The following is a 27,088-nucleotide window of genomic DNA, read 5'->3' as shown; positions in this document are numbered from 1 at the left end:
AAAGCAATTAATGGAATGCACCAAATTAGTATAATAGAGGCCACAATTACATTGTCAGCCCAATAGAAGTAGGAAAATTATTTGAAAAAATTTGTCACCCATTTATGTTAAAATCTCTCAACAAATTGTGAAAGAAAAGGTGACTTCCTCAACCTGATAAAGGACATCTATGAAAACCGTACTTCTGACTTTTTGTATTAAATGATAGCAGACTGAATACTTACCTCTTAAGATGAGGAGGAAGGTAGAAATGTCCATTCTCACCACTTCTAGTCAACATTGTATTGAAGATTCTATTCAGTTTAATAAAAAAAGAAAAATAATAAAGTCATACAGATTGGAAAGGAGTAAGTAAAACTGTATTTTCAGACAACCTAATCCTAAATATGGAAATATCCTAAGGTATCCACAAAAAAAACCTACCAGAACTGATAAGCGAGTTTAACAGGATTCAAAATTGATATACAAAAATTCATATTTATTTTATTTTATTTTATTATTATTTTTTGGGGGGGGGGCGGAGACATAGCCTCGCTCTGTAGTCCAGGCTGGAGTACAGTGGCATGATCTCGGCTCACTGCAACCTCCACCTCCTGGTCTTGGTTCAAGCAATTCCCCGCCTCAGCCTCACGAATAGCTGGGATTACAGGCATGCACCACCATGCCCAGTTAATTTTTGTATTTTTAGTAGAGACAGGGTTTCACCATGTTGGCCAGGCTGCTCTTGAACTCCTGACCTCATGATCCACCCGCCTCGGCCTCCCAAAGTGCTGGGATTACAGGCGTGAGCCAACGCGCCCTGCTTGATTTTTTATTTATAATAGCACCAAACTTTTAAGAATTAAACTTAAGAAACAATCTTACTCGCAATTAATAAAAATATTTAAGAATAAGTTTAACAGCAGAAATGCAATTACTCTACACTGAAAACTACAAAACATTGCTAAAAGAAATTAAAGAAGGCTTTATGGAATTGAAGAGATGTGTCATGTCAATAGATTGGAAGATTCAATAGTGTTAAGATGGCAGCACTCTCCAAATTGATCTATAGATTAAACACAATTCTAATCAAAATCCTAATAGGATTTTTTGTAGAAATTAGAAAACTGATTCTCAAATTTATATAGAAATTAAAAGAAGCCAGAACAGCCACAATTTTGAAGAATGCTATTGGAGAATTTACACTACCTGATTTCAAAACTTACTGTAAGTATTACAGTAACTGATACAGTGTGGTATTGGTGTGGGGACAGACACAGACAAATGATACAAAATAGGAAGCCCGGAAATAAACCGGTACATTTACAGGCAACTGATTTTCAACCAAGTTTCCCAGATAATTCAAAGGCAAGAGAGTAGTCTTTTAACAAATGGTTATGGAATAATGGGATATCTATAGGCAAAAAAAAAGGGTGAGGGAGAATTTAGATACTTATTTCAAATCACACACAATTGTGAACTCAAAATAGAATATAGACCTAAAAGTAAGAGCTAAAACCATAAAACTTCTAAAAGAGGCCGGGCACGGTGGCTCACGCCTGTAATCCCAGCAGTTTCGGAGGCCGAGGCGGGGGAATCATGAGGTCGGAAGATCGAGACCATCCTGGCTAACATGGTGAAACTCCGTCTCTACTAAAAATACAAAAAATTAGCCAGGCATGGTGGCGGGCGCCTGTCGTCCCAGCTACTTGGAAGGCTGAGGCAGGAGAATGACGTGAACCCACGAGGCGGGGCTTGCAGTGAGCCGAGATTGTGCCACTGCACTCCAGCCTGGGCGACAGAGCGAGATTCCATCTCAAAAAACAAACAAACAAACAAACAAAACAACGACTTCTACAAGAAAATCTCCGTGACATTGGATGAGGCAAAGATTCTTAGCACGGTCCAAAAGGAGAAGTTGTTAAATTGTACTTTATCCAATTTAAACACTTTGCTCTCTGCAAAACATCGTTAGAAAACCAAAAGATTAGCCACACACTTGGAAGCAATACTTGCAAATCCCATAGACGTTAGTATAGCAATGATTGTTTTAATTAACATGTGTGATAATTTTCAATTTGGAAGGATGCTGTTTTAATATATGTAGTGTGGCACTACGTATATTTAATATATGTAGTGTGGAGAACATAAATTTTAAAGTAAAATAGTTCTGAATTTGAATCACGGGTTAGCCCCTGCTGATCTGAAAGGATTAAAGTATATTGCTTAACCTTTCTGGGCCTCACATTTCTAAGGAAATCTGGAAAGAAGCAATCTCATGAGAATGTGGTGAAGATTAAATGAGATAGAATTTGTAAAAACGCCTAGTAGACAGCCTGAAACACAAAATGGTATTCTAGAAATTTTCATATTTCATGTTCCCAAAATGTATTAAGGTAGAAGGCAGCTATTAAAAAGCATATTTAACAGGTTATGTTTGATAAAATAGAATTTGCTTTTTTCTAATTATAAAAGAACGCTTGGTTTTCATATTTTGGATGAAGAAGAGTACTTTTAAAGAATAAAATCAATTGCAATTCCCAAATCCTGATGATCACTATTGATATTTTGATATATTTTCTTTCAAAATCGTCCAGGTATACATTTGTGGGCTTTGGATCTTGTTCTATTTTTTTGTTATATTTCTAAATTTGAACAGTTAGGCAGTCAACAAAACATTTGTGAAAATTTTGGCAGTAGTAAGCATTTGTTGTCAGCTGAAAACTTTCCACGTTAGCAAGTAGATTTGTGTATAAACACGGAATAATATTGGGCAGAGTGTAAAATTTTTTTTCTCTCTCTCCCTCTCTCTCCCCCTCTCTCCCTATCGATTTACCTACATATCCGTTCCATGCATCATCTGTCTATCCTCTTTGCAACCATTCATCCATCAATCTATCCATCCACTCATCCATTCATTTTCCTATCATCTATCCATCCATTCTCTATATCTTTATATGTCTAACTATTGGTCTTAGAATGCAAATATTGAAGTGAGTTGAAAAATGAAGTTACATTCTTCTGAAAGAAAAATTCGATTGATTAATTTCTTTAATAATAAAATATGGATTTGTCATTTCAGTTTATACAGAGGACATTTTTTATAAATTGAATGGAGGAAGTCTCAGCTCCAACATTTGACAAAAATGTATATAAAGCACACCTTAAAGTAAAGGAATTTTATTTAAAATGTAGTATAGACAAAAGTGTATTGAAAAGGACAATATTTTCATTATCCAATTATTTCTGAGTGTTTTTTGTTTTTTGGTTTTTGTTTGTTTGTTTGTTTGTTCATTTGTTTTGAGATGGAGTTTTGCTCTTGTCACCCAGGCTGGAGTGCAATCTCAGCTCACTGCAACCTCCACCTCCTGGGTTCAAGTGATTCTCCTGCCTCAGCCTCCCAAGTAGCTGGGATTACAGGTGCATGTCACCACCCCTGGCTAATTTTTTTGTATTTTTAACAGGGACAGAGTTTTGCCATGTTGAGCAGGCTGGTCTCAAACTCCTGACATCAGGTGATCCACCTGCCTCAGCCTCCCAAAGTGCTGGGATTACAGGTGTAAGCCACCATGCCGGGGCCTGAGTGTATTAGGCTTTCACGGGATCTTGCTAAGTAAAATAGTAACTGCTATAAATGTTTTTGCATATTCCCCCTGCAAAAAAAATGAGAAAGTAAAAGATGATTGATTTAACATGTTTTTATAAGTCAGGTAGCATCTAGTTCTTTGCTTTCAATAAAATGGAAGGGGAACTTAATGAAATTGTCAGGTTATAAATCATTTAAAATAATTTTCAACAATAGTTTACTCCAACATGTTTGGCATTTACCTCAGAAGAAGTTCAAAGAATTCTGCGACATTGCTATATCAAAAGTCCTTCAATTCTGATCTATTTATTCAAGTAAACATGTTTCTCAGTACTTACATGTTTAACAATGAAAAAAAGGAACAAAAGTGATGCTGAACCTTGTCTCTTTACATGAATAAGTAGTATTTCTCAACAGACATAGGTACCAATTAAAAAGGCTCAATAATGTCATTAAGAGGTGCAATTCCAGTAACATTTTACCTTTATCATCTATAACAGTTTATCAAATTGGCAATCTATTGTTTAGAGAAGTTAATTTTACTAACAAAGAAAACTCAATCCAGACTCCAAATTTGAAGTATCACAGGAAATTAAAATTTTTATTTAAGTTTTATACATGTTTTTAGTATTGAGATCAATTCTAATACTTTATTGATCAATAGTGTGATCAAAAAATAATTTCAACTATAAAAACACATTACATTTGGATAAAATTCAGTGGTTGAAGAAGAATTCAAGGAGGTGGGCTCTTCAATTCAAGAAGAGGAATTATCAATGCAAAATTAATCAGTGTGAAATAAGAGTTTGGTCATGTATTTTTAAGTTGATAAGACTAGATAGAAATCACTATAGTATTTAGATACCTTTGGATACACATAGAAGGTTATTCTAACAGTTCCACTGCAATGTTTACAATCGGTCCAAATTTATATCCTTTGTAACTAGATTGATATCCATTAATAATTTCTTGTTGTCCATTAAAATGTGTAAGTTCATAGTTTTTCAAGTTTATTTTAGAAGATACAGAGTTAAACACTGAAAACCATTAGTTCACAGTCTGCACACTAGACGCTACTTCTTGAAGCCTGTAGTCTGTAGTATGGCCTTCAAGGTGCTTCACAATCTAGCCCCTTCCTACCTCTCTCACTCTTCCTTTCTCACTGACTCTGAATTTTAGTCTTGGCCAACTCTTCTCTTTCTTACCTCCAATTCTTAAAAAACTCCAAACTTTTTCTCCTTTTTCTGATGAATGAGTTCCTCCTATCCCTTAAGACTCAGCTCCTCTGAGAGGCTATCACTGAGAGGTTACACCAGCATGCCCCCAAAGTACTACCAGGTCCCTCTATCACAATACTTACGGGTTTCTCAGATTGTTTATTTATATATCAGTTTGCCCCACCGGTCTGTGACTTCTTTTATTCACATGTGTCTCTTCAAGCTTTTGGGCACGTAGTAGCTGCTGAAAAGTACATATTGAATGAATGACAGGACGAATGTGTCCTGACATCCTCACTCTCATTTTTTGATTATTCATTTTTAATAAATTTCTAAATCAGCTAACCCAGTCACCCTACGTCTCTTAACACAGTCTACTTATTTCTTCTCACTGCCTTGCTTGGGCTCTGCTCACTCATCGATGCCCTCAGCCTTTGTTTTCTCCACTAATTGCCCAAAACAGTGCCTCTCTGGTTGACAATGTTCTGGCAACGCTGGCAGCTTTGAACCCACTGAGCATTTTCTCATAAAAACAATGTTTCAAGTAGTAGTTAGGTTAGGCCACAGAGTGTAATCTACTCAAATGTAGTGAAAACACTAGTTGTCTGCAATAAAAGAAGATTCAACCCGAGGAAAGTAAAAATGTTGTTGATAATGCAACATACTTTTCAAAGATGAGCTTCTGTGCCTTTATTTTTTAAAGAGTTCGTGGAGAAGATGTGTCTTCCCTGTGGTGGCCTTAGTAGATGGGAGATGAACTAATTTTTGTTAAATGCCTGCTCCGTGCCAGGCACCATGTGCATTTTATGTGTTGTATCACGTAAGTCTCACGATACTTTTGCCAGATGTGCAGATAGCCTTTGCTGTATTACAAACCACCCCACACTTACACGACCATCATTTATGAGCCCAAGATTCTGTGAGGTGGGCATAGTTGGATAATTCTTCAGTTGGTCTCCTGGAGCTCACTCCTGCAGCGGCACTCAGCTGGTAGATGATGAAATGGCAACGGCAGGGTGATCTGGAATGATCTGGGTGGTCTGTTGGCTGAAGCACCTCGGTTTTCCATCATGGGGCCTTTCCAGCAGGTTGACTCAGGCTCACAGCTGCAGTGTCAAAGAGGGGGAAAGTGGAAGCTGAAAAGCTTTTGGAGGACTCAGTTCCAATCTGACACACTGTCCCTTCCTTCACATACTGGTCAAAGAAAGTCACAAGGCCAGATTCAAAGGGCTGGGATATAGACACCATCACTTTATGGGAGGAAGTGCAAAAACTATGTGGCTGTTTCTAATATACCAAACAAGGGGCATTGTTATTCCATTCCGTGGGTGCCAAAATCCTTCCAAATGTACAAATTCATAAGTAATAGAAGCAGTATTTGAGCCCAGATCTCTCTAAACGCCCAGTTCTTCTACTCTGTACTATACCAGAGCACCTTAGGTAGCCTTCCTTTTCCTCCTTTCCATTCTCTTTCTTTCTCCTCCTTTGCCTCTCTCTATCCATGTCCAGACTCTAAGAGGAGGAAGCAGAAGAAAGAAAGGGTGGGATGCAGTGAGATTCATGCCAGAGTTATGTGCCACGGTCTCTGAGTAACTGGCATCTTAGGGAAACAAGGCTAGCAGTAAGACACATTTTAGGTGAATATTTTTACACCTTTCTTTCTTGTTTTCTTTTCGCCAAATATTGTGTTCAAGTCCCAATTTCCCCTGTTACTAGCTGTATACTTGGCAAGGTACTTACCCACTCAGCCTCCATGTGCTCATCTGTAAAATAAGAGTAATAATTCCTACATCTATGAGTTGTGAAGTTCGAATGAGATAATAATATATGCAAAAAACATTTTGAAAACCGTAGGGCACACACTAGCAATGCGATGAATTATTCATGCTTCTACTCGGGGTCAAAAAGGAAGTATAGTCATGCTGACTGTGGTTCTGAAAACTGCCAGGTGCTTTCAAGGCTTTTCAGCGAAGTGTGGGTTTCAGACAAATGGGAAATCTAATAGACCGCTCTCTGCAGTTGGCTTCATTTCCAGCCAGCACAGATATGATTATAATTAGAGTTTCAAGAGTCTGTTTCACATCAAAAGGATTCCTTGGCCCAGTCTGCAGTCTACCTGAGGTATGTGGCCAGACATGATCCCTGTGGCAGGTGTTTTTATTCGGGCCCATTTGCTTCTTTTCCTGTGCTACCAGGAGTGTCTGTTTCTATTATACTCATTATTTTCAGATACCAGGTGAGAAGAGACTTTCCATATGTGAGATTTCAGATGGTGACCACTGAGCAAAATGCATAGCTCTCGCCCCCTCTCCTCACTTCCTAAATGAACAGCAACTCAGACAAATTCACTTTAACTGAGCCAGGCCTTTTATTAGAAGCCAGAGAATAGTCTGTAATGGTAGGAATTACTCTGCCCATGCATTTCTCCCAGGAAAAACATTCGTTAGCCTGTCAAGGAAGTGAAACCTCTCATTAGAAACTGTAGAAAAGTCCATTTCTCCATTTTTGCTGCTAAAGGATTCAGAACACATCTCACTGCACACCTGAAATTAACAATTCAACTGGAAGGAGAGGTGAGCCCGCTGGAGACAGGTGGAGATGGCTGAGTGAGCAGGACTCCAGATCAGAGCTCAGCCCAACCTGGGTGTTCATGATTTCAAACCCCATTATGGCCTTTTCTGCAGGGTGCTTTTGATCATCATAACTCTTCACTGGGCAAAGTGATGATAGCGGTAAGACTCACCCAGTGTTCAGAGACAGATATTTTTCTTTTGCTTCTTTTTATCTAGCTAATGATTTTCCAATTTTAGCCAGCAGTTCTGAGAAGCCACAACTGTCATAAGAGTCCTTGATGGGATTTCTCTGAGTAAAATTCAGAAGAAAAGCCCACATGTGTAAGTACAAAGAAGCAGGTTGGTTTCAAGCTGCCCCATTCGCCTTGCATTTATCCTTCTAAGCCATGGATTAAAACAAATTCTAATGATGGAGTTGAATTTTCAGGGAGAGGAAACAGCATCCAAGGTTTATGATCACTGGGGTCATAGGAATGGAGACTCCTCAAGGACAGACTCCAAGGAATGGTCACTTTATGCCCTACAGTCACCCACTATTCCTGCTGCACCAAACTATTGTTGGTTTTCAATTCTTGCATCTCATCAAGTCTATTATGCCATTGATTGCAAGAATATTATTTTAGGTATTAATGAGAAAGAAAAGTTGCTGCTAATTGAAGTGAGAAACATATGGAGAAATATACCGGGATGTTTCAGGCCACCAAGTCTTGTTTCTCTCTTGGGAGTGCCTCTTCTCTCACCTGCCCTTCTCCTACCTGTTATGGTCTCTCCAAAATCACATCTCCCGTAGGTTTTGACTGGTATTTACCATCCAGTTCATGTGATTTTTGGAAATTCATTGTGAGCTTCCTGTGAACAAAGATCATATTTTATTCATCTGGGGCCCATCAAAGCCATGGGAGGACACAGTGCTCCAGCATTTCTGCCCCTTCAACCACTTGAGGATGCGGCAGGAGGTGCCATCTATGAAGGAGAGAGCAAGCCCTCACCAGACACCAAATCAGCTGGTGCCTTGATTTTAAATTTCCCAGCCTCCAAAACTGTGAGAAATGAATTTCTATTATTAGAAATTACACAGTCTCAGGTATTTTGTTATAGCTGCGTGAACAGACTAACATACAACCCAGTCTCCACTGTATTCTTCCTTGATTGTGAGCAGCAGCACATCATGACCACATGCTGCAGAAGCTGCTGTTTGGCCCTAGAGAGGGCACTGGCTGTTTCATGCCAGAATGAGGAGTGGAGCCATGTCCACAAGTGGAGACTGGAACAGAGAGGAAGTAACTTGGGTGAGATGACTGAGCTGGGAAGCAACTGAAGGTGCTTCCATTAGCCCTTTGCTAGGGAGCCCCTAGCAACCAACCACTGTAATGCAACTCATGTGGCTCTTCGCTTGAGGCCAGGAGTTTGAGACCAGCCTGGCCAACACAGCAAGACCTCATCTCATATATATCTATATACACATACATATGTGTGTGTGTGTGTATATATATATTATATTGTATTACATATGTAATATATATTATATTGTATTACATTATATTGTATTACATATGTAATATATATATTATATTACATATTATATATATATATATTTAAAAAACTTAAAGTCTCTTGCCTTTATTCTCCGACCCAGGCACAGTGCCAGGAACTTAGAGTTAGAGATGATAAGACCCCATTCCTGCCCTCAAGGAACATATGGTCTAATTCTAAACTCTCAGAAATAAAGTTTCAGAAAGGTGGGTACCTTGTTCAAAGTCACACCATTTGTAAGTGGCTCAAGTTTATGTCAAAGCCTCTCTCTTTTCAACTGCACCACACTGCATCCTCTTATCACATAGCAATATAATTACTTATCATTATTTTTTAGTTGTAGTTGTTAAAATTTATTTAGCTCCACCTTTCACCCATCTTAATAGGTGATTATCAGAGACATAAACCAGGGTGTAAAAGTACATTATTAATGCCAAAAATATTTACTTGTATTAAATGCATTGGATCTATTCATCATAAAAGTGCAATTGGTTATCTCTGGGTGGGTTGAGTGATGTTTATTATCTTTTCTTACACTGTTCTGTATTTTGTAAAATTTAAAAAATAAGTTTGCATTGTGTTTGTATTTTTTGAAAAGTTATTTTTTAAATAAAACAAATGTATATGAAAGCGCAGGACCATAAAGCGCTGATAAGCATCAGCTACTAAATTAATTGCCATGTAAGGAAATCCTCAAGTGCCATGCATTAGGTTAGAAACACAGCCAATGGACCTTGATCGTTAGTGGTGATCAATGCATCCTCCAGTAGGTACTCTCAGAGCCCGGGAAGACTGTGGTAATCCACATTTCACTGTTGCAGATGTGCTGAACCTTTCTCTCTGTCCAGAGACAGGGGACAGAACATCGAGGCCAAAACACCATCAGACACTGCAGCACCTAGAAGGTAGAAGTCTCTCATTTCCTCATCAGCAATCTCTCATTTTATAGAAGATTTTACTTCTTTACATATAGAAATGCCCAATTTTATTGTTCATATCCATTATCAGCCACCTTCCCTCAAGGAATCCTGCTGGGAATTTGGTTTAACTGATACCATGTGTGTAGATGTGGGTCTGTAGCTCCTTGCACAGAGGGACAATCATGAGCCTACTGCTGACCCAGGCTCCCTGGAACATCTTTTGTAGGACATAAACCTTCCTTTGCCTCCTTAGAAATGAACCTCTGCCAGCAAGTGTCCATTCTTCTTACTGCAATGGGATCTAACAATTTCTTCTCACATACTGACTGATCTTTGACCAACCACTTGTTTATAAGGAAAAAAAAGAGTCCCTTTTCTCTGGAAAAAAAGGTTTGGCTTTCCCCTGCTGCTCAGAAAATTAAGGCAAGTGATAGAATCTTCTAGGAATGTCAGCCTAGGAGCTCTAGGCATTCACACTTACCACATATCAAAGTAACAGAAGGAATATATTCCTAACTTAATACAATTGTCCATCTAGACACTTACCATGTTCATGCATGCTTTCAAGTAGTATGCTTTGTAGCTGTGAGGTAAAATAATATTTTACAATGTGTTATGATTTCAAAGACACACTCAGTCTCACTTTTATCTCATTTAACCATCACAGCAGCCCTATGGGAAACATATTACCTGCTTTGCAAGGAGGAAACCAGGTTCAGAAAGGCCACATGGTGAGTTCAAGATTACTAAGTCAGGACTCAATCCCAGATCTTTCGACTTCAAATGCTAGGCAATTTCCATCGCTTTTCCAAAATTAAAAATTGTATCCTGGATTCCCCTCCTGCCAAGCGAATGTGTAGGATGGGAATGATCCTATTCTGCAGCCATCTACTGCGGAAAGGAGAGAAAGTGGGGGAAGAGAGAAGCTAATATCTGTTGAACTTCTGCTCCATGTGGGCTGTTTTCCTTGCACTAGCTCATGTAAACATCATCACTTTCTCTGTTTTGGAAAGGTTGGCCTTCTTAAGGACACACACACACACACACACACACACACACACACACACACACACACCCTTTCTTTCTCCTGTCTCTCCAGTTCCGTTTTCTGTAGGACACTAATGACATGTTCTTGTCCTCCCTGGCAGGGTGTGTACTGGTGGTGTCTGTGATTGAACAGCTCACTCAAGTTCACAACTCGACGGTCCAGGCCTCGATGGAGAGACTTTGCAGCTACCTGCCTGGTAAATATGGGACGGGTCATGCTGCTGGGGGTCTGCTTGTCCTCTCACTCCTGAGTCATCATGACTGCCTTTACTTCCTGCCCATGCTGACAGAGAAGAATTTGATTATGCTACTTCTGTAGGTTGATATTCTTATGGGGCTCATAGAAATTAAAACAAACAAAAAAAATGATCTAGACAAGTTCTCCCTGACATTCATTTTCCATCATGGCACAATGAAATTGCTGTGGACCCTTAGGGAATAAACTGTTGAATGGCTGCCACATTACTAATAATTTGCTTACCTACTGATCATTGCCTTAAGTACTAAGAAGTCAAAATAATGAATAAATAATTTTATGTTAACATGACCAACATTAACATTCCAAGATGTACACCTAGCCCTACCAACACAGAGCTTTGGGTTGGGAGAACAACTGATCTCAAAATTTCAAATGGGAAAATAATCTAGAACATTTCATTAATTTAAACTGGATCTCAATAAAGTACCTTATACACCCACCAAAGGAAGAAATTGATTGAGTTCAAGCAAATTGCATATTTGTTTTTCAGTATTAGTAGAAATAAAATATTAATCATATTTCCATTATAGAATACTGTTACTCAAACAGTCATAATGAATAAACTTTTTTGAGAGTCAAATTTTTATTCACTTAATGGGAACTAATTCATCTAAGGTGCCTACATTATTTTTTCTGTTAAGTAAGGTAGCTGGAATAATGGCAATTGTATCTTTGATTGACACAGTATGCTGTGCCAATAGCATCAAAGTCTTTTCAGAGAAGTTATTGCCTTTAGTCATAATATGCATTCACAGGCTAAAATGTTTAGAATTCAAAAACATAGACTGGGAGAGGATAATACACAAACACGTGTGTTTAGAATGTCCCAAATGGACCGTTAATATTTTAACATATTCACATCATAATTACATCTTTCTTTTGCGAAGTTAAAACATGGCACCTATACTTGGAACGCTTCAGCTTTCCCTTCCTCCAGTTCCATTCTCCCCTGCCCCACCTCCCTAGCAGGAACCCCTTCAAGTGAACTAAATGGGTATCGTTCTTGTCAGATTTTGTATTTACACATTCACTTGTATGGATTCATGAATAATGTGTAATATTGTTCTGCCAGTAATTTTTTTGGTTTTTCTTTGTAAAAACAAGACAAAAGTAGAAAACCATGAGAAGCAAATATATAGCTTCATTGGTTACTGAAAGATGAACGCCCTTGTAAACATAGTCTGGGTCAAGAAAGAACAGATCAATGGCGTCCTCTGAAGTCCCATTCACATGCCCCATCCCATCCTCCCCCTGCAAAAAGCTCAGTGTGCTGATTTTTAAAGTAAAATTATTTTATTGCATTTCTTTATAGCTTTATCACTCAGTGGGCATCCCTAGATACCATAACCTTGCCCAGTATTTACAATTTTGATGTGTCTTTTGAGTTTATTTTAATCTGTAAGTTTCCTTTCCACCCCTTCCTTTTTCTTCTCACTTAGCTGTGGAACTTGACCTGTGGAGTTTCCCACAGTCTGGATGGTGTTGATTGCATTCCTGTAGTATAATTAAGTATGTTTCTCTGTGCTCTGTATTTCCTGAAAATCGGCAGCTTGATCAGAGGTTTGATCCTTTTCCAATCTGATTCCTTTGACAAGCCTACAAATGATACTGTTTTCTTTCATCAGGAGGCTGCCATAGGTGCTTTTATCTTTTATGTGTTTTTTTTTCTTCTCCTTCTTTTTTGTTTTTTAGACAAGGTCTCAGTCTGTCGCCCAGGCTGGAGTGCTCACTGCAGCATTGACCTCCTGGGTTCATCGAGATCCTCCTGCTTCAGCTTCCCAAGGATCTGAGACTACAGGCATATACTATCACACCAGCTAATTTGAAATTTTTTTGGAGGGACAGGGTCTCTCTGTGTTGCCCAAGCTGGTCACTAACTCCTGGCCTCAAGTGATCTGTCCACCTTGGCCTCCCAAAGTGCTGAGATGACAGGTCCTTTGTGAGCCACTGTGCCAGGACTCTCTTTTGGTGATCGTCGCAGTTGTTGATGTTCAATGATGAGATCTATTAATTCATTGGGATTTTAAAACTGTGATATTCAAATCTATTATTTATTTCTTATTAATTGACATATATTGGACACTTTCTCACATCATATTTTAGAGACATTTTTCCCACAGTACTTAGTGGAAAGGCATCTAGGAAAGGCAGGATAAATGTTTGATTCTTTTCTTGTATCAGTTTTCAAGGTAATGCATTGGTTTTCTGTTATCATCTCACAGCAAGCAATTAGTTTTTCCTTAAAATATCATGATAAACTTACGAACTTAAGCATACTGATGGGTTTCAGTCAAGTGCAATTATTATCCTTATGAAGCACAGATGATCCCATTGAGCTTTGACCAGTGGCACCTCCTTCAAGCTGACTCAAGTCCTTTGCACATGAGCCTCAGTCACCTTCAATAGTTTCCTCACTAACTGGTATGACAAAGTGTTCCAGCCGTATCTTGTACATATCAAGCCCAAGGCTTGAAATCAGTCATTTCTCTTAAAAGTCCTGGTTTCTTTTAGTGAGAAATAATGTTTCAAGACCATAAACCAGATGCTTAGGAATGTTCATTATTGTTACTGAATTGGCCACTCTTTTTTTTGTTGTTGTTTTTGTTTTTGAGACAGTCTTGCTCTGTTGCCCAGGCTGGAGTGCAGTGACTCGATCTTGGCTCACTGCAACCTCTGCCACCCTTGTTCAAGAGATTCTCCTGTCTCAGCCTCCCGGGTAGCTGGGAATACAGGCGCCTGCCACCACACCTGGCTAATTTGAGTTGACCATTCTTTCTAGGCCTCTTCAGTGGACAGAAATAGGAAACCTATGTATATTCATTTACACATGTCAACTTTAAGATAAAATATCTGAATTCATACTGACACTTCAAATTCAAGTTCAGAAACACAAAATTTTTTCTTAAAGTCTTCTGTATTGTATCTATATCTCCTTTCCACACAAAGTCCCAATTGTAAAGCACAAAGGGATTACTAGAATTTAAATCTCCAATCATTACTCATTTACCCATCCTTCCTTGCACATAAAACAGTCTCAGAATATCAATTCTAATGCTACTATCATTAATATATTTTCTAATTCTTATGAGCAGTTAAAATTGTTTTTTTGCATCTGCCTTTCCCATTTCTCTACCCTTTTTAATCATTGTCCTACATTATCTGAGCATATAACCACTGCATATAACACCCGTTCCCTTTTCACCCTCATTTAGTCTTAGCTGCATCAGCACCTAATGATTAATGTTCACCACCAGCCCTTATATGAGTTGTCTCTCTAGTTGAATTGCTGTCTAAATTCATTCCTCCAGAAGGGCTCATAGCAACAAGTATTACTTGCATTCTTGCATGTTGATAACATGCAAGAATGTGCCCTTTATACATGAAAGTCAAGGCTTTTCTGTATATAAAACTCCTTGGCACATAATGTCTTTCCCTGAGCATCTTAAATACAGTATTCAAAAGCCTATTGATAATCTAATTGACCTTGTCCTTCCAAGTTATTTGCTGTTTATGCTTTGAAGTTCAGAGGATTTGTTTTCTATAACATTTAGTCATCTAACTAGAAGATAACTTGGCCAGCTGCTGTGTATTGATGTTGTCAGCCATGCAGTGTGCTCTCTCGATGTGACTTCAAATATACATTTTCTGATTTTAGGAATGTTTTAGTGTTTGTTCGGCTTTCTTGATTTTGTTTCTTTCCTCTGGGATTTCTATCATCCACATTTTGAATCTTCTTTGCCAGTCTTTGCTATTTTGCCTATCTCTTGAATATATTTTAATCTCTTTATTTATTTTTTATCTTAAAATTGTTCCTGCTCTCCACCTTCTATTTCACTCAAGACCTCATCTACTGTTTTCACTTGTTCTTGTATTCATTCTAGTTGAGATTTCACTTCTTTATTCCTTATGTCATGTTTTATTTTTTCCTGAGTTCTTTTATTCCATATCTGAGTTTTTCTAATTCTTATTCTTGCTATTTTTTCATGTCTTATATCATTTTATTAATGCCTCTTAGCTCATTTTAAAATAATATGTTTAGAAATAATATGTTATGTTTTAATCCTTTTTTGGCATGACTTTCTGGCATGCTTTTACTATCTGCAGGGATGTTATTCTGTTCCTTAATCTTTGTCTTCTTATAATAACTTTGTATGGGAGTTGACCTAGATCCATTTCTGTTGCTCATTTTTATGTGAAATTAGTTTTCAAAAACCCTTAGAAAGAGACGTGGTTCAGGGTAGTTTTTCTAAATGCACAGAGCTCCTTCTTCTGTTGTTTTGGGGTAGTGTTAAAAAAAATTGTGGCAGCTTGCTTTCTGAGATTTTCTGACTGTTTTCCTATTCACTTTCATCTGGACTTTCTCTATACCCAGCAGTTTCTCCTCAGTGTGTCACTTGCCCTGGAAGGGAGCTCCAGTGGGTCCCTTGTGGGTGCCAGATGACTCTAGTCCCTAATTCTCTCTAGTCTTGAACTCCTTGCATTCACCAACTATTGATTGCACAAAACCCCTCCCTGTCCAGCGGTTGTTCTCTAATTGGCCCGCCATGCTTTCCACCCAACACCTGTCAGCTATCTGGGGATTCTCCTGTTCTCAGTTTTATCTGTAATCCATTGCTTCCCTCTACTTTCTCCCTTACAGAAGTTGATGGCCCATAGGTCTTGTGGTTGTAAAATGGTTTATTCTCACCTAATTGCACATTGGGGTTCATGGATATGCCCAGCTTTGTGGTAACTGCTTTCTGTGGGTTTTCGGTCTTGCTATTCTTTTTTTTTTTTTTTTTGGAGACAGAGTCTTGCTCTGTCACCTAGGCTGAGGTGCGGTGGTGCAATACCCCGGCTCACTGCAACCTCTGCCTCCCGGGTTCAAGCTATTCTCCTGCCTCAGCCTCCCGAGTAGCTGGGATTACAGGCACCCATCACGACACCTGGCTAATTTTTGCATTTTTAGTAGACACGGAGCTTCGCCATATTGGTCAGTCTGATCTTGAACTCCTGACCTCAGGTGATCTGCCTGCCTTGGCCTCCCAAAGTGCTGGGATTGCACTCCTTTTTTTTTTGTAGAGATTCAAAGAGATTTCAAAATTCTGCCGCCTCCACCACCATCTTTCCATACTCCTCCCGTGCAAAGGCTTTAATTTGACGTCAATGGTCTACTGTACGCATTGCTCAGCAAGTTTTTGTTTTTCACACAACATGATTTTATGATCTATACATGTTAAGGCATATAGGCCTAGGTCAAGCCTCTTAATTACTCTATACTTCTTTACCATATAAGTTCTGTATTTTATTTCTTTATTCCTGTTGAGCATTCACAATTTGTTATAAGCTTTACTTTGTATTTTCACATCTCTGAGTTACAGAAGAAGAAGAAAAATATTATTACCATTTTACGGAAGGAAAACAGTGAAGAGCAGTCACAGTTATCATTAAGCCTTGTTTTAACTGGTTGCCTTTCGTGTGATAGACAACATTGGCAGGTATAACCTCGAGTTAGATGTTCTCTTTTTTGGCAAAGTTGCGTCATCTAAAGGTGAAAGACTGACTAAAAATCCTATTTCCTAGATTATTCCCTCTTCTTAATATACTAGCAAAATATAAAACAACCCAACACAGGATTGCTGGTGTTCAAGGTACCATCTTAGCTTCTTCTGACTTCGAACAGGAAATGTCAGAGCCTGATAAGATCAGGTGAGAGGCTGAAAGTCAGATTCTGATGAAGTGGAAGCTGGTATTTCACCAAGGGAAACAAGGTTGATATTTTGGTTTTCAATGATGGGTTGCCTTTTCAATTGGAGCAATTTTAAAGGATTAAGAAGGTTGTTGGGGGTTATTTTCATTTTATCAATTCATGTTTTACCTCCAGCTAAAAATAGAACACTCAGTTCAGGTTAAAAGACACCATGGGCAGTATTGCTTCCATTTTATGGATGAGGAAAACAGGACACAGAAACAGAATTGTTATGTGAGTTGTATGGGGTGGCAAAAATAGATGTTCTCCTAGCTGAGGATTTCTCCTGGAAGACTTACTAGGCCTGACCCACAGCGTCTACTGGGATCAAGCATTGCATTGCCTTCCATCTGGTAGGCCAGGTGAATGGGGGATAGAAGGATATGAAATTAAGCACATAAACACACAATTATTTTTAAATTATTTTTTAGTGAAGTATTACTTTCACCTCCAAAGCTAAAAAAAAAGTACAAAAATCAAAGCTTTAGCAGGGAAATCACGTAAGCACCATTCTTGAGAATAATCTCTTAGTAAATCATGTTGCCTTTCTCTGTGCCCTATAAGACAGTTTTTTCCTAATCGTGCAAAGCATTTCCAACCTTCAGTTTCATCCATTGCTTTTGCCTTTGGCTCTCATTAGGAAGCACCTTGGAAGAATCTCAGAATTGTTAATGAAAAAATGATTAATGGAATCATTCTCACTAGTCAGGGGTCAACAGAATCATAGGCCCTGAGAGTCTTGCTATAACTTCACTTTCTTGGGTCACCTATGCAGAAATCCTATCTCCGTAGAATATAATTGTTAAAAGCTCATGTAGTCTTAAAAGGAAGAAGGCACTTCGTGCCTACTCTGGAGATTCTGAAAGTCTGAATGCATCCTAGAATATGTACTTGTAAAATAGTGTGGTTGGCCAGGCGTGGTGGCTTATGCCTGCAATCCCAACACTTTAGGAGGCCAAGGCGGGCGGATCACAAGGTCAAGAGATCGCGACCATCCTGGCCAACATGGTGAAACCCTGTCTCTACTAAAAATACAAAAAGTAGCTGGGCATGGTGGCATACGCCTGTAGTCCTAGCTGCTCAGGAGGCTGAGGCAGAAGAATCGCTTGAACCCTGGAGGTGGAGGTTGCAGTGAACTGAGATTGCACCACTGCACTCCAGCTTGGCAACAGATCAAGACTGGCTAAAGAAAAAAAAAAAAATTATGTGGTCACTTGGTCATACTGTGCTTCAAGTTTGTATATAATAATGTATACATATTGTATGAAATAATGTGTACATATTATACATATAACAATGTATAACAATACCTGCTACACTTGAGATAGAATAAAATATCAAATAAAATATCCTAAGCACATTGAAATGTATACTACAAATAATAACGCGTTTTGGAGTAAAATATTTTAATCTCAGTTGAACTACTTGCTATGTTTGTGATCTTAAGCTCTCTAAGTCTTAATGTTCTTGTCTACAGAATGAAGATAAAAATAATTACTCCCTCATAAGATTCTTATGAGAAAGAAAGTGATAGTAAACATGAAAGTAACTTACAAATTGGAATGTCCTACATTTTATTTACACATACATCTCTATACATGCAAATTATGATAACTACTTAATTGGTCTTATTTTAACTCTTTTTGCCCTTTGGAATGGCCACATTTTCTTTTTTCCTGTGCTGTTCCAAGTCTCTTTTAATCTGTAGAAATTAAGTATTCCTGTATGTTCCTTGTCACAGGCAGAGTTTAACAGTATAATTTTTACTTTAGCTAGGTTACTGTCAATATGTAAATGCCAAATTTTTCTTCAGGTGTGTCAGTAACAATCAGCTTACCATCTGATCATGGCTGACTGGGGATAGCTGGCTCTTTCCGGAGATTTTGCATATTTCTGCTTCGTACCCTTCGGTGTTGATCTCAGAATTTAGCTCTCAGAGGGCATCTCATGTCCCACATCAGCCATTGCTCCAGGCGCCTCTCAAGCTAACAGTCACAGAAGACACTATCGGAAACTGTTCAAATGGTCCTGCTCAGGGAGGGAGGAACCTGCAGCCGTCTGCTTTGACTTGAGCTAAACAGAATTCTAAGACACACACACACACACACACACACACACACACACACACGCACACACACTGCTTATCTTACCAGAAAGAAGATGAATTTTCTCTGCCTTTCAGCCAGTATTAGAAGTTTATCAAAGAACACCCTAATGTCCGTTTTTAAATTGCTCTGCTCTAGGCTAAGCCAGTTCTGCATTAGCAGTACTTTTAACTTTTTTCCAAAGCTCCTTCACTTAATTTGGAATGTCTCTTACAAAAGTCCCCAAACTTAGCAGACACTATAGTGAAAGGGACCAAATCCTACACCCACATTTTTCAGATGAGGAAACGGAAGTCCAGAAAGGGGATGCAATTTCTCCAAGGCCAGAAGCCAGTGGGCTGGTACTGAACGAAATGCAGGTCTCTGAGTATATTATGACATCAGAGCTTCTTGACCCTCTCCACAGTAGCACCCCTAAAAAGGAGCCCAAGGGAGAGGGAATCTGTTTTTAAACACTTTTATTAAGCTACAATTCACATACTATACAGTTCACTCATTTAAAACGTACAATTTAGTGACTTTCAGTATAGTCATAGAGGTGCATGTTAATCAATCACCACAATCAATTTTAGAACATTTTTGTTACACAAAAGAAATGACATGCCTTTTAGCATCCCCCAAACACCCACTCTTTCCAGCCTTAAGCAAACACTGATCTACTTTCTGTGTCTATGACTTTGCCTGTTTTGGGCATTTCATATAAATGGAATCATACAATATCTGGTCTTGTGTGACTGATTTCTTTCCCTTAGCATAGTGTTTTAGAGATTCTCTGTGTTGTAGCATGTATCATAACTTTATTACTTTTCATGGTTGAATAATATTCCATTGTATGGGTATACCACATTTGTTTCTCTATTAGCTGATGGATATTTGAGCAGTTTACATTTCTTGGCTGTTATGCAAAATACTGCTATAAATATTTGTGTACACGTTTCTGTGTGGACACATGTTTTTGGTTCTACCATATATATACACACATACATATATATATGGTGTATATACATACATATATATACACACATATATATGCTGGATCACATAGTAACTCTATGTCAAACAGTCTGAGGAGCTGATAGGCTGGTTACAAACTGGCTGCACCAGTTTACATTCCCATCAGCATTGTACAAGCTTTCTGATTTCTCCACATCCTCACCAACACATATTATTCTCTCTTTTATTATAGCACATTATAGTGGATATGAAGTTGTATCTCATTTTGGCTTTGAATTGCATTTCCTTGGTAGCTAATGACGTTGAGTATCTTTTCATGTGGCTTTTGGACATTGGTATATCTTCTTTGGAAAACCGTCTATTCAGATTCTTTGTACATATTTTAATTGGACTATTTGTCTTTTTATTATTGAGTTGTAATAGTCCTTTATATATTCTAGTACTGTGATAGGCCATTTGGTATATGATTGGCAAAATTTTTCTCCCATTCTGTGAGTTGTCTTTTTACTTTCTTGTTGGTGTTCTACGAAGCACAAAACTTATTTTTATTTTAATGAAGTCAAGTTTGTCTGGTTTTTTTTCTTCTTTTGCTTGTGCTTTTGGTGTCATATCTAAGAAAACATTGCCTAACCCAAAGTCACTAAGATTTATGCCAATGTTTTCTTGTAGGAATTTTACAGTTTTCACTCTTACATTTAGGTCTTTGACCCATTTTGAGTTAATTTTTGTATATAGTGTGAAGTAAGTGTCCAAATTCATTCTTTTGCCTGTGGCTATCCAGTTGTCCCAGCACCATTTGTTAAATTCCTCCAATGAAATGGTCTTTGCACTTTTGCTGAAAATCATTTGACTGAATGTTAGGGTTTGTTTCTGAACTATCGATTCTATTTCATTGATCCGTATGTCTGTCTTTATGTTAATACCATGCTATCTTGATTACGGTAGCTGTCTAGCTTTGAAATTGGGAAATGTCAGTCCTCCAACTTTGTTCTTTTCTTTCAATGTTGTTTTGGTGTTCTGAGTCACTTGACTTTTCGTATGAATGTTAGGATCTGCTGCTCAGTTTCTGCAAAGAAGTTAGCTAGGCCTTTCATAGAGATTGCATTGAATCTGTGGATCAGTTTGGGAAGAATTGCTTTCTTAGCAATATTAAGTTTGCTAATTCATGAATATGCAATGTCTTTCCATTTATTTAGGTCTCCTTTAACTTCTTTTAACATGTAGTTTTCAGAGTATATATTTTGCACTTTTTTTTGGGTTAAGTTTGTTCCTACGAATTTAGTTCTTTTTGATGCTACTGTAAATGGAATTGTTTTCCTTAATTTCAGTTTTTATTTGCTCACTTCTGCTATATAGAAATACAATTGGTTTTGCATATTGATCTTGTATCCTGCAACCTTACTGAACTTTTTTGTTGGTTCTTATAGTTTTTAATAGATTCCTTAGGATTTTCTACATAGAAGATCACATCAGCTACAAGATAGTTTTACTTCTTTACTTTCCAAACTGAATGCTTTTTATTTCTTTTTCTTGCCTAATTCTCCTAGCTAGAACTTATAATGTTGAATAAAAGTAGTGAATGCAGATATTCTTATATTTTCCTAATACTGAGGGGACAGTATTTAAACTTTCACCACTAAATATCATGTTAGTTGTCAGGTTTTTTGTAGATAACCTTTATTAGGTTGAGGACATTCCCTTTTATTCCTAATAAAATCATGAAGCAGTGCTATATTTTGTCAAATATCTTCTGCCTATATTGGATAATCATATAGGTTTTTTTGTTGTTGTTGTTGTTGATAGGGGAGTAATACGTTAACTGATTTTCAGATGTTAAACCAATTTTGCATTCCTGGGATAAATCCCACCTGATCATGGTGTATAATTTCTGTATAGCTGGATCTTATTTGTTTGTATTTTGTTGAGGATCCTTGTGGTTATATTCATGAGAAGTTCGGGTCTACATTCTTTCGGAGGAAGGTTTCTGGTATTAGTATCAGGGTAATATTAACTTCACAAATAAGTTAAGAAGTGGTCACTCTGCTTCCATTTTTTGGTAGAGTTCTTGATAAATTGTTATTAATTCTGTAACTTTTTGGTAGATTCACCAGTGAATCCTATCTGGTGAAGCTGTCTTATCTTAGGCTTTCTTTTGTGGGAGGTTTTAAATTACTAATTCAATCTCTTTACTTGTTATATGTTTCTTAAAAATGTCTATTTATTCATGAGTCCATTTGGGCATTATGTGTCTTTCTAAGAATTTTTATTTTATCTAAGTTACCTAATTTATTGCCATGCACCTGTTCATAACATTCCCTTATAATCCTTTTTATTTCTGTAAGGTCACTCGTAATGTGAGGACACAGTTTTAATTGCCTACTTCAAGAGCACAATTTATTTATTTATTTATTTGTTTGTTTATTTATTTATTTGAGATGGAGTTTCACTCTTGTTGCCCAGGCTGGAGTGCAATGGTGCGATCTCGGCTCACTGCAACCTCCGCCTCCCGGGTTCAAGAGGTTCTCCTGCCTCAGCCTCCCGAGTAGCTGTGATTACAAGCGCCAGCCACCACACCCAGCTAATTTTTTGTATTTTTAGGAGAGATAGGGTTTCACTATGTTGGCCAGGCTGGTCTCAAACTCCTGACCTCTGGCGATCCACCCCTCCCAAAGTGCTGGGATTACGGGCATGAGCCACTGCGCCCAGCCGAGCACAGTGTATTTAAAGTCTCATACTTTTTTATCTAAAAAGTCATATAATATATCTATATTAATACAAAAATAATATTTAACATTATTTAACATTAAGCAAAATTGAAGTACCAGGGAGCATTGCCGTATTTATCTTGTTTCACCACTCCATCATCCAGCAAGGTCTGGGCCCCCTATGTGAGATGCATCATGACAAGATAGATTCTCCTCAATGAGGGTTTTCTATCTCTTTCTAGGACAACTGATCCATCCCTAACTCTGCTAAGATCCTCAGTTGAATTGCCAGAGCTCCACAATAGACTCACAAACTGGAGAAACAGGACCAACAGGTTTCATTGTGGGAAGGACGAACTCACAAAACATTCATGTGCTCTCATAGGAGGTGGGGGGAGATTATGTTGTTAGTAGGCGTATGTGTGTGGAGTGTATCTGTGTCCTATGATGAAGGTGGCAGTGCAGGATCACCCGTAACTGTCATCTCCTTTTATCTCTGGGATAATAACAGCAAAAACTAAGGACCCCAAGTGAAGTATTTTCCTTCGAATAAACACCAGAAAAGACCATTTGTAACAGAGCTATGTTTCAGATTATTGACTTTAATGCAAGTCTCATTTCTTTCAACTTCAACAAATGAAGTCATAGCCGATATTCCCTGTAGAAAAAAAAAAAAAGAAAAAGAAAGAAAGAAAAGGAAAATCCAACATTTAACTGTGTTTTTAGAATAAATTGCTTATCTTTAACCTGGACGGTTAGGTGGCATTCACATAAATCTGAGATGGAAGTGATATTTAATGCATACAGTAGCTGTAACATTTCCTTCAAATCCTTAAAATTTAATATTCAAATTAATCATAAGTTAATCACTCAGCTCCAGTTCCTAGTAAAGATAATCATTATTAAGGTGTGTTAAATTCGTTGCAATAAAAATATATTCAATTTCCCTCTTTATTTTTTAGAAAAACTGTTCTTGAAAACCACCTGCTATTTAGTCATTGACAAGTTCGGATCAGACATTATAAAACTGTGAGTATGCCATGACACATAACTCTGATTCCATTGCTGGGACATGGGAAGAACAAGAAAACTGGGAGGTGGGAGGCTCTGTGTTCAGCTTGGTGCGCTTACTGGACAGGGCTCGAGCTGTTATTCCAGCTCTTAGTAATAGTGGAAAACTGGAACCTGATTTGGATCCTTCGTCACTCTACGCAAGGCTCCCCTTGAATTACAGTGTGGCAACCTGTACTTGGGTGATTGAACCTTTCTCCTGAGCTCTCTCTGCCTCCCTGGGTTCCCAGGCCACATCTTCTCTTCCCACTTCGCTGATTTCCTGGCTTCTCTCCACCTCCCTACTCCCAGCCCTTGCTCCTCGCATTATCACGGTCTGCTTTTTCTTTTACTGTTTTTCCTTTTTTCCTTTTTTTTTTTTTTTTTTCCTGAGACAGAGTCTTGCTCTGTAGCCCAGGCTGGAGTGCAGTGGTGTGATCTCGGCTCACTGCAACCTCCACCTCCCAGGTTCAAGCAATTCTCCTGCCTCAGCCTCCTAAGAGGCTGGGATTACAGGCATGTGCCACCACACCCGTATAATTTTTGTATTCTTAGTAGAGATGGGGTTTCACCATGTTGGCCAGGCTGGTCTCAAACTCTTGACCTCATGATCCAGCCACCTTGGCCTCTCAAAGTGCTGATATTACAGGCATGAGCCACCATGCCCAGCTACTGTTTTTCTTTTTTTGAACTCAGGAAACTGAATCAAATAAACCCTGTTTCTCAGTTCATGGCAGTCTCTCATCAATGATCCATACATAGCTGTCTTACACTCACTATATTCTTATTTAGTTACTTTGAATACTGAAATAAGCTCCTGAACCCACCACCTAAAACAAAGTCTAGGACCTTGACAATAACTTTCTTTGCCCCTGTGGTCCCTCCCCTTTATTCTCAGGCTTTTCCCACCCAAGTGAGCATCATCCTAAATTCCATGTTCATTCTTCTCCTGCTTTCTATAAAAAAAATTATGGAGGTTTTTCTATGGTTGTATTATATATAAAATATACAAATATAAATCATTCATTATTATATAATACATATTATTATAAACATTTTATAATTTATTATACATAAATTATATGTTTAATTGCTTTCTGGTTTTAACTCTTGTGAACAGTGCTCTTAGGAACATTCTATTTTTTTTAACTTTAAGTTCTGGGATACATGTGATGAATGTGCAGGTTTGTTACATAGGTATACATGTGCCATGTGGTTTGCTGCACCTGTCAACCCGTCATCTGGGTTTTAAGCCCCACATTCATTAAGTGTTTGTCCTAATGCTCTCCCTCCCATTTCCCCCACCGTCTAAAAGAGCCTGTTGTGTGATGTTCCCCTCCCTGTGTCCATGTGTTCGCGTTGTTCAACTCCCACTTATGAGTAAGAACATGCGGTGTTTGGTTTTCTGATCTTGTGATAGTTTGCTGAGAACAATGGTTTCCAGCTTCATCCATGTCCCTGCAAAGGACATGCACTCATCCTTTTTATGACTGCATAGTATTCCATGGTGCATATGTGCCACATTTTCTTTATGCAGTCTATCATTGATGGGCATTTGGATTGGTTCCTAGGAACATTCTTACATGATTCCTCTTCAAGGGGCCATTAACCTTACAGCAGAGATGTTCAAAGGACAGCATTCCCTTCTACAACAGGTAGCCTAGAGTCACAAAATTTTAAAGACAGAAGGAAATCATACAGGCAGGGAGGTCATCAGTGATCTGTCGTACTGTGCACCTGTCTCTCTTAATAGTGATCTCACTCTGTTACGGCAAACAATTTTTCATAACCCGTGGGCTGTGTTTGGAAGGCAGGGACCCTTTATTCTTAGCTAGTGCCACTGTTATTGGCACTGCCTCCTAACTGGATTCCAGGCCTACAAACTTGCCCTCTGTCCTACTGTTTCATAATCTACATTATAGCTAGACTAGTATGTTTTAATGCAAACCTAACTATGGTACTCCCTGAACGTAAAATTCTTCAAAGTCTTCACATCCTTTGCAGGACTCCTAGCCCCATACACAAGGCTCATCAGGAACTGGTTTCTGAGGGCATTTCCAGACTCACCCCTTGCCACTCCATAGCACACTACACTCCGAACCACTTGTAGTCTCTCCACACACCAGGAGGTTTCTGCCTCAGGATCTTTGTATGAGATGTTCACTCAGTTTGGCACATCCAAAAGCTCTACCCTCTACCTCTACCCCAAACAAATCTTATGAACCCACTCCCACACACACAGGCAAACAGGCACATACACATACACAAACACACACACAAACACGTGCACACCCACAGACATGCACACAGGCACATACACGTACACACAAAAGCACACTCATACAGACATGTACATTCATGAGCGTGCACACATTTTCCTAATACCCTGTGCAAACCCTTAGCATGGTATTTACCACAGCTATTTGTAATCGAATTATCCATTTACTTTTCTAAATTGCTAACTAGATGGAAAACCTTTTGAGGGCTAGGACTACATTTTATTCATCTTTGCATCTATCTGCAGGTACTTAGCAAAATACTGACTATATGTTTATGAAAGTACAAAAGAAAGTAAGAAAAAGAGGTAGGAAGGGTTGGGGGGGAAAGGAGAGAGCTTTGTATCTCCAGGCGCAGGTGCAATACTTAAGCGTAGAAAGTCTTCAATAAGTGTTTGTTGAAATAATAATTTTTTTAAAAAAAGTATGATTACAGATGAGCCGTGACTAGACTGCTGTGAAGAAAGTTTTTTCAAAGCATGAAGACAGAAAAAGAAAAAAAGAAACCCTTTTTGTCTATTCGATGAATCTGTTTATACACCTAGTAGGAGCCTAGATCAGGGAACCAGATTCGCAAACTGAAAAGTCCCAGAACTCAAAGAGGGCAGTACATGCAAGTGACCAAAAGGAGGTGCCAGAGAACAGCTCCCAAGAGCAGTGTGCTGGGAGTTACCGAGAAGTGGCCTGGGGCAATTCAGACACAACTAGATCTTCTGTACCTGGCTATAGAGTAGTGTGAGAACCAGTGAAGCACAAGGATCAGAGAAAGGACACAGTACTCATCACTGCAGATGCAAACTGTACAGCATGTGAACTGTACAAGAGACAAGCGGGCATAGGTATGGAGAAAGAATGGGACTAGCGGGCCGGGCGCTGTGGCTCACGCCTGTAATCTCAGCACTTTGGGAGGCTGAGGAGAGCAGATCACGAGGTCAGGAGATCGAGACCATCCTGGCCAAAATGGTGAAACGCTGTCTCTACTAAAATACAAAATAAATAGCCGGATGTGGCGGCGCGCGCCTGTAGTGCCAGCTACTCGGGAGCTTGAGGCAGAGGAATCGCTTGAACCCTGAAGACGCAGGTTGCAGTGAGCTGAGATGACTCCATTGCACTCCAGCCTGAATCACATTTTTCTTTCTAATAAAGAGACTTATTC

General features: G+C 38.6%; 1 protein-coding gene across 2 annotated transcripts in view; it reads left to right on the top strand.

The window, feature by feature from the left end:
* Positions 1-27,088, top strand: part of LOC105475872 (acyloxyacyl hydrolase) — a 206,135-nt gene that overhangs the window by 20,572 nt on the left and 158,475 nt on the right. For both annotated transcript variants that reach the window (XM_071095041.1, XM_011731433.2), the window contains exons 2-3: positions 10,957-11,052; positions 23,569-23,635. In XM_071095041.1, the coding sequence (XP_070951142.1) occupies positions 10,957-11,052; positions 23,569-23,635 (163 nt within the window). The remainder of the gene's footprint in view (positions 1-10,956; positions 11,053-23,568; positions 23,636-27,088) is intronic.

This window comes from Macaca nemestrina, chromosome 4 (assembly GCF_043159975.1).
Source record: "Macaca nemestrina isolate mMacNem1 chromosome 4, mMacNem.hap1, whole genome shotgun sequence".
NCBI lineage: Eukaryota > Metazoa > Chordata > Mammalia > Primates > Cercopithecidae > Macaca > Macaca nemestrina.
The sequence above is the reverse complement of the archived record's forward strand: the minus strand, read 5'-3'. Positions and strand labels throughout refer to the sequence as shown.